This window comes from Amphiprion ocellaris, chromosome 12 (genome assembly GCF_022539595.1).
Source record: "Amphiprion ocellaris isolate individual 3 ecotype Okinawa chromosome 12, ASM2253959v1, whole genome shotgun sequence".
Taxonomy (NCBI): domain Eukaryota; kingdom Metazoa; phylum Chordata; class Actinopteri; family Pomacentridae; genus Amphiprion; species Amphiprion ocellaris.
In genome coordinates, this window is record NC_072777.1 from 508,642 (window position 1) to 525,582 (window position 16,941).

At 39.1% G+C, this 16,941-nt stretch overlaps 2 protein-coding genes across 3 annotated transcripts in view; both read right to left on the minus strand.

Annotated features, from left to right (window-relative positions):
- Positions 1-1,093: 1,093 nt before the first annotated feature.
- sox7 (SRY-box transcription factor 7) lies at positions 1,094-4,136 on the minus strand. The gene is made up of 2 exons (XM_023294826.3): positions 3,624-4,136; positions 1,094-2,206 (listed from the first exon to the last, which is right to left on the minus strand). The coding sequence occupies exons 1-2, from the start codon at positions 3,853-3,855 to the stop codon at positions 1,419-1,421; spliced, it is 1,020 nt and encodes a 339-aa protein (XP_023150594.1). The 5' UTR covers positions 3,856-4,136; the 3' UTR covers positions 1,094-1,418.
- Positions 4,137-12,048: 7,912 nt separating this feature from the next.
- Positions 12,049-16,941, minus strand: part of pinx1 (PIN2 (TERF1) interacting telomerase inhibitor 1) — a 43,802-nt gene continuing 38,909 nt past the window's right edge. For both annotated transcript variants that reach the window (XM_055015961.1, XM_055015960.1), the window contains one exon: positions 12,049-13,208. In XM_055015961.1, coding sequence (XP_054871936.1) covers positions 12,645-13,208 — 564 coding nt within the window. In that variant the 3' untranslated portion in view covers positions 12,049-12,644. The remainder of the gene's footprint in view (positions 13,209-16,941) is intronic.

Sequence of the window (16,941 nt, forward strand, 5' to 3'; positions counted from 1 at the left end):
CTAACCAGCAACGAGCCTTTCAACACCATAAACTGCTTTTCTTTCAACAATAAGGACATTTCTAAGTGGCCGGTGGTGTACATGTATACAATGTTTGAGATCAATAAAAAAAATAAAAACAACAACATTTAAAGTTTTTAAGTTCGATAAGATAAGATGAAAATTATGTTCAACCAACAAACTGAATTAGTGGAATGAGGTATTTTAATTACAGCAGCAGAAACGCAGGATTTTAAGATGATTATTCATAAAAAATAAGTCGTTCCAACCAGTTTTTCAACATTATTTAAATGGATTTCATATACTCTACCATCGAAAAGTCTGGGGTCATTTAGAAACGTCCTTTTTGCTGAAAAAAAAGCATTTTTTTCAGTGAAGATCACATTAAATGAATGATAAATCCAGAGTAGACATCGTTAATGCGGTAAATGACGAGGATGGCTGGATGATTAGAAAACCCTCATGCAGTTATGTCAGCACATGGATAAAAGTGGGACTTTTCATCTGTCTGGATGACCCCAAACTATTCAACGGCAGTGGTCTGATAGTTTCCATAATTATAAAGGGAAGTTTTTAAGCTGTCAAACGTTCCTCCAGTGTTCAGCAGATCAGTGACTTTTAATCCTGAATCCAAACACGTATCTTCACTCCAGTTTGGTTTTAAATCAACCGACTTGTGCTTAAATTCTTCTAAATATTAATTTGATGCAATGTTATTCTAATAAACACTCATTAAATCCTGTGTGCAGCTTTAAGGTTTGTTTAAATCAACAGTCTTCATCTCCTCCAGACGTGCTGACAACAGCTTCCTGTTAGAGATCTGTTCCTTCTGGACTTCATTTAATGAGCTGAGTGAAACATCAGCTGTTTGTTCATCAACTCATCATTCTAACTCATAATCACTCCAGTTACAGAACGGTTAGAAGTTCTAAAATAGAAGAACCTCAAGGAACCTTCAGGATTCACATGATGATAAAATATTTAATAACGTTCCTGAATAAACAGACTTCCTTCAGTCAGTTTCTGGTTTGTCTCCGATTCATCTGAAGATGTTTGTAGAAGCAGATTAAATGAGTCACAGGGAGGATGTTGGTGCTTTTTCCAAACAGCATTAATATAAAAATGTTCTTTATTTTAAATTATTGTCCTTCACAAACCTAGATCAGCATACAGTTATAGTTACCATTATTATTCTCAGCTTGATTATATATTATTAAGTAGAGAGAAGGTTCTGTTAGATTGCATAAGAAAACTAAAACCTCATGGAGTTACAGCTACTGAGGTAAGACTCCCACATGAGCAGGACGAAGACAACATTCATGACAGAACACAGAGTTAAATTATCTTCAGAGCGTCTCTGGACCTCCAGCGGCTCCCTGAGTCCGTGGTTCCGCTCCAAGTCCTTCAGTCCTTCCTTCCTACGAGATGCCGTAGTTGTTGTAGTACGCCGCCGTGGCGTCGGCCAGCACCGAGATCAGGCTGGTCTCTGAGGGACCCGAGGACGCCACCTGGATGTGTCCCGTCACCACGGCGCCCTGCTCCGGGTGGAAGCCCCCGGTGGAGTTCAGGTACTGGTCGAACTCATCCCGGTCCACCTCCCCCAGTAGCTCGGCCTGGCTCAGCTGGTCCAGAGTCTCCAGGTGGGCCTGGGCCTCCGGCGGGGGGGACAGCTGGCCCAGCTGGCCCGGCTGCAGCCCCCCGTGGACCTGAGGGAAGCCGGAGCCGTAGTAGGACACCTGGGGGGGCAGGTGGAGGTGGGACCCGCAGTGGCCCTGAGTCTGGGGGAAGTCGGCATGGTAGGGGGGCGGGCTGCCCAGGTGGCCACCGTCGTCGTAGTAGGAGGGGGGTCCGTGGTGGTCGTGGTCCACGGCGTCCAGCGGGGACATCTCCGGGGGGGTGGGCAGGCCGTAGGGGTAGGTGTCGAAGCCGCCGCTGGAGGGGGGGTCTCTGAAGCTGCGGACCCCCGGCAGCGGCGCGTTGCCGCCCTCGTCCTTGTCCAGCGGGTGGAGGAGGGGGCCGGGGTCCGGACCCAGACCCCCCAGCAGGAAGCCCGGGTCGACCCGCTTACAGATCCGCTTCAGCTGCTTCTTCCTGCGGGGGCGGTACTTGTAGTTGGGGTAATCCTGCATGTGCTGCACCCGCAGCCGCTCCGCCTCCTCCACGTACGGACGCTTCTGGGGGGGCGTCAGCGCCTTCCAGGACTTCCCTGCAGGAACCAGAACCAGAACCAGAACCAGAACCAGGAACAGATCAGGGTTAATGGAAACTAACATTTAAACTCCTGACTGAACTGTGAACAGATTTAAAACCTTCTAGTCTGACATGAACTTCCTTTCACTAAAAGATGTTTTCAGTTGTTTCATGTTCTGTTTTAATGTCTGATGACTTTATAATCTAAATATATTAAATGTCTGTAAGAATGTTGAAAAGCCCTACAGTAATAATATATACGATTAATATTATTACTGTTATTATTTATTTATTTATTTATTTCCCTGAATCTCTGAAGATCTTTTCTCATTCAAAGCATCTTATAAAATAAAAAGGTTTCCTGTGTTTCTTTAAATTATTAATTAAAGTATTAAATTAATTTGAGTTTTGCTGAAAAGTCTATTTAAAACATATTAAAAGAAAATTAAAGACGTTCTGAGCAACCGTTCAGGAGTCTGACAAGAAACGGAAACCAGGAGGATTCAAACTTTATGGTCTTCTTTGTTTTCCGAAGAATGTTCTGGTCTCCAGGGTTAAGATTATTTATTTTATTTTATTTTTAGTCTGATTTCTTTCATTTTATTTTATTTAATGTTATTTTATTTTATTTTATTCCAGAAACTAAACTGAAGATTGTTCTGGTCTCCAGGGTTATTTGTTTTGTTTTGTTTTGTTTTATTTCTTTTCTTTTATTCCAGGAACTAAAGTAAAGAACGTCCTGGTTTCCAGGGTTGGAGTTATTAATTTTATGTTATTTTACTGTATTTGATCATGTTTCCTGATTTATTTTTCTGCCAAGTTTGGAGCTGAAACACTGAGAATGAATCCAGACAGTAAATACACTAAATACATTAAATACACTAGATAAATGTGTAATTATATTTATTGTTCATGTATTTTAAATCACTTTAGACAGTTTTTGGTGGCAGGAAACTGAATGACGGAGATTCTGGAGCCGCGCGTAAAAGACTGAAGACATTGAGAGATCAAATCTGAGCAGCTGCTTTTAAACTTACGCTTAATGTAATTCCTGTATTTTATTATTATTATTATCATCATCATTATTATCATAATTATTATTATTTTAGATTTTAATAAGTTTCTACTTTTTGCGCCGCAACGCAAGAAGTTGATTAAAACAGAGAAAAAGGCCTGAAGAGAAACTCGGAGCTGAGACCTGTTTATTATTATTATTATTATTATTATTATTATTATTATTATTATTATTATTATTATTATTATTATTATAACCCTAATAATAATGATAATAATAATGATAATAATAATGATAATGATAATGATAATGATAATAATAATGATAATAATAATGATAATGATAATGATAATGATAATGATAATGATAATAATAATAATAATAATAATAATAATAATAATAATAATAATATTCTCACCCAGCATCTTGCTCAGCTCTGCATTATGGAGGTCCGGGTTCTGCACCGCTAAACGTTTCCGTTCGTCTTTGGCCCAAACCATGAACGCGTTCATGGGTCTCCTGATGCGCGGCTCCGGCGTCTTGTCCACGGCGGTCCGGTGCGGCCCGTGACCGTCCGCCGCGTCCCCGTCCCCGCCGGGACACTCGAAGGACTCGGGCCACGACGAGTACGCGCTGATGAGAGCAGCCATGTGCGCGCTCTCCGCTCCAAACTTTGCGTCTTTGCGCTGGAACTTGTTCCGAACGTCTTCCACAGACTTTCCCAGAACCCCGCCGAGGATCGGAGGTTATGCGGGTCACAGAGCAGCTGGTCCGGATGCGCTGCTGCCGCTGCGGCTCCTGCTGCAGATCCTGAACCGGTGGAGGGATGGAGGCTTTATAGAGGAGGAGGCTTCCAGGAGTCCAGGGGCTCCTCCTAGAAGAGAGAGAGAGATTCAGACTGGATCCTGGAGCCCAAAAACACGAAATTAAACCTGAAATATAACGAATGAAACACCAAATAAAAACCTGAAATACAATGGATAAAAACACCAAATAAAAACCTGAAATACAGTGGATAAAAACACCTCATTAAACCTGAAATACGGTGGATAAAAACACCTCATTAAACCTGAAATACAGTGGATAAAAACACCTCATTAAACCTGAAATACAGTGGATAAAAACACCTCATTAAACCTGAAATACAGTGGATGAAAGCACTTCATTAAACCTGAAATACAGTGGATAAAAACACCTCATTAAAACTGAAATACAGTGGATAAAAACACCTCATTAAACCTGAAATACAGTGGATAAAAACACCTCATTAAACCTGAAATACAGTGGATAAAAACACCTCATTAAACCTGAAATACAGTGGATAAAAACACCTCATTAAACCTGAAATACAGTGGATAAAAACACCTCATTAAACCTGAAATACAGTGGATGAAAGCACTTCATTAAACCTGAAATACAGTGGATGAAAGCACTTCATTAAACCTGAAATACAGTAGATAAAAACACCTAATTAAACCTGAAATACAGTGGATAAAAACACCTCATTAAACCTGAAATACAGTGGATGAAAGCACTTCATTAAACCTGAAATACAGTGGATAAAAACACCTCATTAAACCTGAAATACAGTAGATAAAAACACCTCATTAAACCTGAAATAAAGTGGATAAAAACACCTTATTAGTACTGAAATACATTGGATAAAACACCTCATTAGACCTGAAATAAAGTGGATGAAAGCACCTCATTAAACCTGAAATACAGTGGATAAAAACACCTAATTAAACCTGAAATACAGTGGATAAAAACACCTAATTAAACCTGAAATAAAGTGGATGAAAACACCTCATTAAACCTGAAATATAGTGGATAAAAACACAGAATAAAACCTGAAATACAGTGGATAAAAACACCTAATTAAACCTGAAATACAGTGGATAAAAACACCTAATTAAACTGAAATACAGTGGATAAAAACACAGAATAAAACCTGAAATACAGTAGATAAAAACACCTAATTAAACCTGAAATACAGTGGATAAAAACAGAAAAAAACCTGAAATACAGTAGATAAAAACACCTAATTAAACCTGAAATACAGTAGATAAAAACACCTAATTAAACCTGAAATAAAGTGGATGAAAACACCTCATTAGACCTGAAATACAGTGGATAAAAACACCTAATTAAACCTGAAATACAGTAGATAAAAACACCTAATTAAACCTGAAATAAAGTGGATAAAAACACCTAATTAAACCTGAAATACAGTGGATAAAAACACCTAATTAAACCTGAAATACAGTGGATAAAAACACCTAATTAAACCTGAAATAAAGTGGATAAAAACACCTCATTAAACCTGAAATACAGTGGATAAAAACACCTCATTAAACCTGAAATACAGTGTATAAAAACACCTTATTAGTACTGAAATACATTGGATAAAACACCTCATTAGACCTGAAATAAAGTGGATGAAAGCACCTCATTAAACCTGAAATACAGTGGATAAAAACACCTAATTAAACCTGAAATACAGTGGATAAAAACACCTAATTAAACCTGAAATAAAGTGGATGAAAACACCTCATTAAACCTGAAATATAGTGGATAAAAACACAGAATAAAACCTGAAATACAGTGGATAAAAACACCTAATTAAACCTGAAATACAGTGGATAAAAACACCTAATTAAACTGAAATACAGTGGATAAAAACTCAGAATAAAACCTGAAATACAGTAGATAAAAACACCTAATTAAACCTGAAATACAGTGGATAAAAACACCTCATTAAACCTGAAATACAGTGGATGAAAGCACTTCATTAAACCTGAAATACAGTAGATAAAAACACCTAATTAAACCTGAAATACAGTAGATAAAAACACCTAATTAAACCTGAAATAAAGTGGATGAAAACACCTCATTAGACCTGAAATACAGTGGATAAAAACACCTAATTAAACCTGAAATACAGTAGATAAAAACACCTAATTAAACCTGAAATAAAGTGGATAAAAACACCTAATTAAACCTGAAATACAGTGGATAAAAACACCTAATTAAACCTGAAATACAGTGGATAAAAACACCTAATTAAACCTGAAATACAGTAGATAAAAACACCTAATTAAACCTGAAATAAAGTGGATGAAAATACCTCATTAGACCTGAAATACAGTGGATAAAAACACCTAATTAAACCTGAAATACAGTAGATAAAAACACCTAATTAAACCTGAAATAAAGTGGATGAAAACACCTAATTAAACCTGAAATACAGTGGATAAAAACACCTAATTAAACCTGAAATACAGTAGATAAAAACACCTAACCCAAGCAGGGGCGCCCGTAGAGCTCAACGCGTTGAGTGGCTGACCCATGTACAGAGCTGGTCCCTGACGCAGCTGGCCCGGGTTCGATTCCCGCTCGCGGCCCTTTGCTGCATGTCTTCCCACGACTCTTCTCCCCTGTTTCCTGTCTCTCTCTCTCACTGCGCCTATCAAATAAAGCTGACAAAAAGGCCAAAAAAATAACTTTAAAAAAAAAAAAAAAAACACCTAATTAAACCTGATATAAAGTGGATGAAAACACCTAATTAAACCTGAAATACAGTGGATAAAAACACCTAATTAAACCTGAAATACAGTAGATAAAAACACCTAATTAAACCTGAAATACAATGGATAAAAACACCTAATTAAACCTGAAATACAGAGGATAAAAACACCTAATTAAACCTGAAATACAATGGATAAAAACACTTAATTAAACCTGAAATAAAGTGGATGAATTCATCTAATTAAACCTGAAATACAGTGGATGAAAACACCTAATTAAACCTGAAATAAAGTGGGTAAAAACACAGAATAATACCTGAAATAAAGTGGATGAAAACACCTCATTAGACCTGAAATACAGTGGATAAAAACACCTAATTAAACCTGAAATACAGTGGATAAAAACACAGAATAAAACCTGAAATACAGTAGATAAAAACACCTAATTAAACCTGAAATAAAGTGGATAAAAACACCTAATTAAACCTGAAATACAGTGGATGAAAACACCTAATTAAACCTGAAATAAAGTGGATGAAAACACCTAATTAAACCTGAAATACAGTGGATGAAAACACCTAATTAAACCTGAAATAAAGTTGATAAAAACACCTAATTAAACCTGAAATACAGTGGATAAAAACACAGAATAAAACCTGAAATACAGTAGATAAAAACACCTAATTAAACCTGAAATAAAGTGGATAAAAACACCTAATTAAACCTGAAATACAGTGGATGAAAACACCTAATTAAACCTGAAATAAAGTGGATAAAAACACCTAATTAAACCTGAAATACAGTGGATAAAAACACAGAATAAAACCCGAAATACAGTAGATAAAAACACCTAATTAAACCTGAAATACAGTAGATAAAAACACCTAATTAAACCTGAAATAAAGTGGATAAAAACACAGAATAATACCTGAAATACAGTGGATGAAAACACCTCATTAGACCTGAAATACAGTAGATAAAAACACCTAATTAAACCTGAAATACAGTGGATAAAAACACCTAATTAAACCTGAAATAAAGTGGATGAAAACATCTAATTAAACCTGAAATACAGTGGATAAAAACACCTAATTAAACCTGAAATACAGTAGATAAAATCACCTAATTAAACCTGAAATAAAGTGGATGAAAACACCTAATTAAACCTGAAATACAGTGGATGAAAACACCTAATTAAACCTGAAATAAAGTGGATGAAAAACCCTCATTAAACCTGAAATACAGTGGATAAAAACACCTAATTGGAACCCTCTGATCCACTGAAAGTTTACTGGTTTAAATAAAAGAAAACTGCGAGTCTGTTGAAGTCTTTAATGATCTGTGAGGCTGCAGAAAAATAATAAGAATAATAAATATGAGTCTGCAAGAATAAACGTCCATCAGGGTCAGAACTGGTCTGAGAAAAATAAGAGAAATAATTAAATGAACTTAAAAAAATACATAAATAAATCACAGAATGTATTTCCTCCTGATGAATAGTTTTCTTTCTGCATTAATCAGTTCTTTATTTAATCGGGTTCAGTCAACATCAGTTATTGGGTTCATTCCTCTCAGTTCCAACTCATTTTAGAGTTTTAAAACCAGCAAATCAGTTTGATCTGATGAATAATATTCATTTAATCACATGGAAATAAAGATTAATTCAAACTATAATAGCTGACTGTAAACATTTAATTACACTGAAAAAATAAACTGTGAATGAACTTAAGTGATTCTGTTGGTTCTGCTTAATGTACTTGAGGTGAATTAACATACTTTATGAATTAAGTTATTGTTGAATATCATCCAAACACAACAGTATTTAATCAGATTTTTTTCATATAAAAATGAAGTGATATTGATGATATCCTGTAATTCTGAACAGAACCTGGAGGTGACTTTAACTTCCATTAAAGATGAACAGCATCATGTCTGAACCCATCAACGGAAGTCTGTTCATGTTGTGATGAAGCTTCAGATTAATTCCTCCTGTGTTTTACAGTGCAGCCTGCAGGGATCCAGGTTTCCATGGCTACCGTACACAAACTGAAACACCGCCAGTCAGAAAAACTTCTAATGCAGCTGCTTCACCCTGAATCCAACATCTAGACATGTTTAAAGATGTTATTTCATGATCTGTTATTTATTGACCTCTGTTCTCATCATGGTTACATTAGATTCATGTTCCTGCTGCAGTTTGAAGAACTTCAGAACTTCTGATCAGATTAAAGCAGAACGAGAACAAATCACCTCCTCAGAAACCACAGCAGGACTTCCTGTTGACAGGATACACACTCACTAATCCACACTCACTAATACACACTCACTAAAACACATTCACTAATCCACACACACTAATACACACAACCAACATCACAACACACACTGATACAGGAAACTGGAGGACGTTCACGACAGTGAAAACAGATTTATTAAAAGTAATTCAACCAATTAACAACATAAAATGTAAAAAAATATATACGTGTCTGTAACCTGATATAGAGGGAGGCCACCAAGACTCCTATGACTCCTCTGAAGGAGTTCCAGCTTCAGACTGTTCATCCAACTGTTGTCTGTTCTTCACCAGTCAAAGCTTTATGGAGACAAAGAGAAAGACTCTGATGGAAAAAGCTCCAATTAAATCTGGACTAGAGTTCACCAGAAGACATGTGGAGACTCTGAAGACACCTGGAAGAAGGTTCTTTGGTCTGAGGAGACCAGGATGGAGCTTTATGTCTATCAGACTAGATGATGTGATTGATGGACAGCAAACACTGAACATCATCACAAACACACCATCAACACTGTGAAGCATGGTGGTGGCAGCATCATGATATGAAGCACGGTGGTGGCAGCATCATGATGTGAAGCATGGTGGTGGCAGCATCATGATGTGAAGCATGGTGGTGGCAGCATGCTGATATGAAGCATGGTGGTGGCAGCATCATGACGTGAAGCACGGTGGTGGCAGCATCATGACGTGAAGCATGGTGGAGGCAGCATCATGATGTGAAGCATGGTGGTGGCAGCATCATGATGTGAAGCACGGTGGTGGCAGCATCATGATGTGAAGCATGGTGGTGGCAGCATCATGATGTGAAGCATGGTGGTGGCAGCATGCTGATATGAAGCATGGTGGTGGCAGCATCATGACGTGAAGCACGGTGGTGGCAGCATCATGATGAAGCACGGTGGAGGCAGCATCATGATATGAAGCATGGTGATGGCAGCATCATGATGTGAAGCACGGTGGTGGCAGCATCATGACGTGAAGCACGGTGGTGGCAGCATCATGATGTGAAGCACGGTGGTGGCAGCATCATGACGTGAAGCATGGTGGTGGCAGCATCATGATATGAAGCATGGTGATGGCAGCATCATGATGTGAAGCACGGTGGTGGCAGCATCATGACGTGAAGCACGGTGGTGGCAGCATCATGATGTGAAGCATGGTGGTGGCAGCATCATGATATGAAGCATGGTGGTGGCAGCATCATGATGTGAAGTACGGTGGAGGCAGCATCATGATGTGAAGCACGGTGGAGGCAGCATCATGATGAAGCACAGTGGAGGCAGCATTATGATGTGAAGCACGGTGGTGGCAGCATCATGATGTGAAGCATGGTGGTGGCAGCATCATGATGTGAAGCATGGTGGAGGCAGCATCATGATGAAGCACGGTGGAGGCAGCATCATGATGTGAAGCACGGTGGAGGCAGCATCATGATGTGAAGCATGGTGGTGGCAGCATCATGATGTGAAGTACGGTGGTGGCAGCATCATGATGTGAAGCACGGTGGTGGCAGCATCATGATATGAAGCATGGTGGTGGCAGCATCATGATGTTTCTACAGACTTCTTGAACTTTCCTCTGGTGAACCAGTGGGTCAGAGTGAACTGTGTGGTATCAGCCAATCACGGCTCAATATCTGATGACAGGTAGAAACACCTGGACGTTTGCAGCAGCAGTCAGACGATGACACGTTTTTCCTCCTCCACACTAAACCACTGACTGTAAACCTGGACTTCCTGTTCCTGCTGACTCACAGATCAACAATAGTTCCTGTTAGTCTGTCAGATGGTTCCAGAACTTCATGCATCTCATTTGTGTTGTGAAGCTGCGAGTTCCTGGATGATCTGATGTAAACCAGCTCTGATGTTCTAACCTTTACCTACTGACCTGGTCAAGGTCCAGGACTCCACAGGTCCTGGTCCTGTTTGTTCTGAGGTCTAAAAGAAAACCAACAAAACCGTCTCTGGGTCGCTTTAATGAAAAACATGAAGAAATCATCAAACAGCTGAAAACAGAATAAACGGGAATCACACACAGTGAATCGCTGCTTCAAGAAACTGATGCACACAAAGATTTAGTCCCTGGATTATAGAAGCATATTCACCTTTTAATCATTTTATACTCTAAACCAGAGGTGTCCAACATGAGGCCCGTGGGCCAAAAGCGGTCCTCCAGAGGGTCCAATCCGGCCCTCAAAGTGTAAAAATTCCAGAGAAGACATTAACTGCAGATTGTAAATTATTAAAACTATAAATTTAAAATCATTTCTAGACCATGACAAGTTGTTTGGATCACAAAGCAAAATACTAGATTGTTCATTGTTCTTTTGTCGTTTTGTGTCTCATTTTTGTAATATTTTGTCTTGGTTTTGTTGTTTTTTTGTCTTTTTTTGTCGGACTTTGGCTCATGTTTTTGTCGTTTTGTTTCTCGTTTGTGTCGTTTTGTGTTTTTTTTTGTCCCACTTGTGTTGTCTGTTGGTTGTTTTGTTTCTCACTTTTGTCATTTTTTGTCTTGTTTTTGTCGTTTGTCCATTTCTTGTTGCTTTGTAACTTTGTCTCATTTTTTATTCATTGTTTTGTTTCGTCTCATTTTTTATTTTGTTTCTCGCATTTGCTGTGTTGTGTCTCATTTTTGTAAAATTTTTGCTTTTTGTCCTTTTTTGTCATTTGTCTCGTTTTGTGTGGTTTTTGTCTTATTTTTGTCATTTTGTGTTTTGATTTATTCGTTGTGTTGAGTAGTGTTTTTGTCGTTTTGTGTTTTTTGTCTCACTTGTGTCGTTTGTCCATTTTTTTGTCCCACTGTAATTTTTTTGGTCTAATTTGTTGTCACTTTTTTGTTTGGTTTTATGTCTTTCTTTTGTAATATTTGGCCTTGTTTTTCATCTTTTTTTGGTCTGTCTTTTGTGGTTCTGTTCCTCCAGTAAATCCTCTCTGGTTCAGTTCCAGGTGACTAAATGTTGTGTTCCTTTGTCGACACTCTGTGATCTGGAAGTTGTAATGTGGAAATGATAAACTGAGGCTGAATGTTGATGAAACTGAATTTATTTTTCTTCATAAATTTCAGGTTGTTCATGATGTTTAGTAAAAAGATAATTCTTTGAATGTGAACATTAGGAACCATCAGGAGTTGTGGTTATTTATTGGTTATTATGCTGTGGTTTTACTGGTTGTATGGGTCCGGTTCACTGGAGATCAGGCTGGACTGGAATAATTTGACTCTCCTGGTCTAAATGAAGCATAAAATGAGTTTCACTGAATTATTCTAGATTCTGCTGAAACAGGTCAGAGTCTGGATGAACATCTAGAAGCTGCAGACTGTTGAATCAATCATATCATAGTTGCAGATCCATTTAATAATTGCTGTTTAACAGGATAAAGAAATATTTCAGTGTTCAGAGCTGACTGAGCAGATCATTCAGTTTAGCTCAACGTCGTTTTAAACTGTTCAGGGTTTAAATGATTGATTTTACAGTCGACAGATGGTAAATCTGATGTTCCTGATGAATCTTCTGCTGCTCCTCAGTTAAAGCTGGAATCTCTGGATTTATTTCACTCTGTTCAGGTGTTTCTACCAGATATCTGTTCCTAAAATCGTCCTCCAGCATCCTAACAGAGTTCATCTATTCTAGATGTTTCTTCTTCGTCTTCTTCTTAGGTTTCTTCTCCTCGCTGTCCTCCTCTCTGACGTCCTTCTTCTGTCCTTCCTCTGATTCCACACTATGACTCTCAGCTGCTTCGTGTTCGTTCAGCTCGTCTTTATTCTGGTTTTTAGACTTTTTTTTTTTCTTCTTCTCAGCAGCATGCAGCTCGTTGCAGTTCACCTCCATGCCACAGGAGGCGCTGCAGTTCTCATCCTCAACGTTTTCTGCTGTTTTCCTCTTCTTTTTCTTCTTTTTCTTTGAGGGCTCCTGCTGATCCTGGTCCTCTGCGATCACCTCCACCTCCTCCTTCCTCCTCTTCTTCTTCTTCTTCTTCTGGAGTTCGTCGGTCTGGTCCTGGTCCTGGTCGGGTTCCTGAGGTGCAGCTGAAGCTCCTCTGGCCTTCTTCAGCTGGGCCATCCTCTGGGCGAAGTACTCCTGCATGGTGAGGGCGCTGGTGACCGTCTTGGTGATGGTCTCGGACTCCAGTTCGCATGTAGTCCCGGCGCCGTCGGTGTCCATCTGAGAGTCGCTGCTGCTGCCGTCCTGAAAGACAGAGTCTGGAGTTAGAAGGAAATCATCAGAACATCAACAGAACATCAACAGAACCAGGAGGTGGAACCCTTCTGACATTTATCATCTAGTCCAAAAATAAATCAATCTGAACTTAGAGTTGTGAATCATTTTGGAGCGTTTTATGTCATTCTGAACACATTTCTGTTGATTTGTACAAAACCGATTAATTTTGAAAAAACATGGATTAATTTTGGACCAATCTTGAGTCAGTTTGGACGTGTTTTATCCGTCTTTATCTGGACAAATGTTGAGTCTAGAACAGCAATATTCTTTAACCGATGACTGAGTCAGGAAAAGATGGTTTTGACCTTGCTAGCAAGGCCAAAATGTAACACAAAACCAACACAAATATCCATAAAACAGCCAACTTAAATGGAGAAAGATGTGAAACGAATTCAACAAGACACAAAATCACCACATAAAGATGTAAAATGACCAAAACATGATGCAATAAACTAAAAAAATTACACAAACGACCACATAAATGTAAAACAACCAAAATGTGACACAAGAAGAAGGCAAACAGCCGTTCAATGAACAAAATGTGACACAAAACCACCAAAACACCACATAAACCAATAAAATGACCAAAGTTAAACACAATCACAGAAAGATGTGAAACGACTTCAACAAGACACAAAATCACCACATAAAGATGTAAAATGACCAAAACATGATGCAATAAACTAAAAAAATTACACAAAAGACCACATAAATGTAAAACCAACTCTAATACAAACTTCCACATAAAGCTGTTAAAATTTACCCTCATAGTTTGAATAATTCTGTCTCCCAGGTATAACAAAAAGTCTCTCTACTGTCAGCAGTTTATGCCAAAATACAAATAAAACTATTAAATAGATGTTTTTTACTAATAGATCAGTATAAACTAGACCTGAGATGTTTCCAGGACTTCAAGTGTTTCTGGAGCAGCTCAGACCTTCTGGTGGAGGTTAAAGTGTTCTACAGGACCACAACGTTCTGATCAAACGTCCTATTTAACTTCAGACCTTCTGATGGAGCTGCAGACAGGAAGTGGTTGTTCCTCTGAGGATGAAGGTCTTCATCAGATCATGTTTTATCTCCTGAACAGACTCCAGGTCGACCAGCCTCCACCTCTGGACATTCATCTCCACCTCTGGACCATCCGTCTTCATTTTGCTAATGGCCTACTCAATGCATAATGATCTGCTAGAAGAATACTCGGCTCCTCTGAGAGTCGCTCTAAACAATGCTGACTCCGACTGCATTTTTCACAGCAGATTAGAGAAGAACTGAACGCTGGGCCTTTTAGCTCCCAGATTATTGAAGCTCAGAACATCTGAACACATCTGCTGGATCCACGGCTCCTCGTTCCTCTGGATTATTCTCCTGTTTAGAGATCCTCTGGGAGAAACTCCAGCAGCTATTAGTCTCACAGACTAAAAGCTTCTACAGTCGATGCAGCAGCTTTGTGTTTGGAGATGATGAATGGATGAGGAGCTTCAAATGATGCAGGAGGTCACAGAGGTGAGAAGATATGAAGGAAACCTGGCAGCACAGCTGAGACACCTTCACAGGTTGACCAGGTTGAATTTCTGAGGCTCGTTTTACTCTCAACAAAAAGTTCTGTCATTTCTCAGCTACCGTGGACAAATTTAGGATCATTTAAGCCACATTTAGTCATTTAGGAGAAACTTAGAGACATTTCGGACCATCTGGAGTGGTTTAGGTTTGAGTTATTTTGACTCATTATGATCAAATCTGTTTTTGTGGAATCATCTCAAATCAGTGTTCAATTCAGTCTAAATAAGTTTTAATATTTAAAAAAAAATCTCTGTGAGCACCAACACACTGAGTCATTTCAATTAAGGTTTTGTTGTTTTGGATAAACTCTCATTTTAGGACATTTTAAATCATTCTGGACAAACTGAGAAATCTTTTTAAGATTTTAGCCAAATGTTGAATCATTTAGGAGAGTTTCTGGATTCATTTCTGTCATTCTGGACAGTTTTAGAAGACAGCTGAGTCTGATCAGATGTCTGATGATAATAAATGATCCTTCCATCAGGACTGACTGGGGGACCCTGAGGGGGTCAGCTGGAGTCTTCCTCTTGGACGTCCCTTAGTTCTGCCCCTAGTTCTGCTGCTACAGGCCTAGGCTGCTGGAGGACCTCTCTGGATGCACTGAGCCCTTCTCTATCTACCATTAGATTTAATATACAGTATATATACCATTATTGCATTACACTCACTCTGTTTCTCCCTGTGTCCTTTCTCCAAGTGTCCCTGATCCCAGAGCTGGATGCTTCAGATCTGTGGTGGTTCTCCCACCAACTGGCCTAATCTCCATCTGTGGGATGCTGCTGCTGCTGACCTTCCTCCAGCCCACTGCTTCCAGCTGCCCATTTCCATCAATCTACTCTGCATCACCCTCACTATACTTGATTTGCTCGTCTACATATTTTTGAATTTACCACCAGCTATATATGTAGTATATTTAATGCCAGAGCCATACACCGTAGCAGTAAACTATAATCAGTTTCCTTGTTAGTTGTACTTTGCATGTATCATCTGTCTTATCATGCATGTATTAAACTGTGTGTTTTATGGTCCTTGTGTCCCCCCCCACCTCTCTATCTCTAACCCTCCATCTCTACCTCTCTATCTCTACACCTCTATCTCTACCTCTCTACCTCTTCTGTCCCTCTCAACCCGTCCAGCCAGCAGGCAGATGGTTCCCCCACATTAGAGCCGGGTTCTGCTCGAGGTTTTTTTCCCTGTTAAAAGGGTGTTTTCCTGCCACTGTCTCCTTAGGGCTGCTCTGGGGATTCAGGCATATGGGTTCTGTAAAGCATCTCGAGACAATTTGACTGTAATTGGTGCTATATAAATAAAATTGAATTGAATCATCTCTAATAGATCTGACCAACCTCCTACCAACATTAAAGTTCACCCAGAATGAGCTTTTTAAAGTTTTCTCTGGTGAACTATCAGAAACTAGAAACACTTCCAGGAACCAGTGATTGTTTCTAGGACTCTAAACTGTTCACACTAGGATACATCCCATAATACTGATGATCACACTAGGATACATCCCATAATACTGATCATAGAAGTCATTCTTTTGGTAATTTTGTGCCCTTTTGTAGTGATTTTTCATATTTTTTTGTGTTGATTTTGCACATTTTGTGGTAGTTCAGCATTTTTGTATGATGATTTTGTGTATTTTTGTGATTTTTGGATCTTTTCCTTGTAATTCTGCATCTTTTTGGGGTTATTTCATATCTTTTTGGTCATGGTTCTATCTGCTGGACTGATGAAGTTCTGAGGCTCAGAAATGATGGAAAAAGTCCATTAAAAAGTGATAAATCTGGACCCACCTCTATGGATGAAGGTAGAACTGCGATCATTAATAAAGTTCCTGCAGATGAAGAACCAGATGGCTGTTTTTTATGGACTGACCTGCAGTTTAAAGTTTCCTCCTCAGAAGTTCTAACAAGCAGGATGAGCCTTCAGGTGCCATTAGAGCAAACTTTCCAAGTTTCCAGAGAAAATCTATATCCCTGTTACTGCACAATGGCAGCGGAGAGCAGCAGAGGAAGCTGACAGCACCAAACTACATGTCGCTGGGATTTGGGAAGACGGCTGGAGGCCACTTTAGAGCTGCCTGTGAAATTACTCTCAGGAGAGGAGTGACGGGGAAACATCTTCTTCATCGTCA

Coding starts and splice junctions, on each gene's coding strand:
- sox7 (XM_023294826.3), bottom strand. CDS start 3,855: ATGGCTGCTCTCATCAGCGCGTACTCGTCGTGGCCCGAGTCCTTCGAG. Junction 2,207..3,623: donor AGAGCTGAGCAAGATGCTGG/GTGAGAATATTA, acceptor TGGTTCCTGCAG/GGAAGTCCTGGAAGGCGCTG.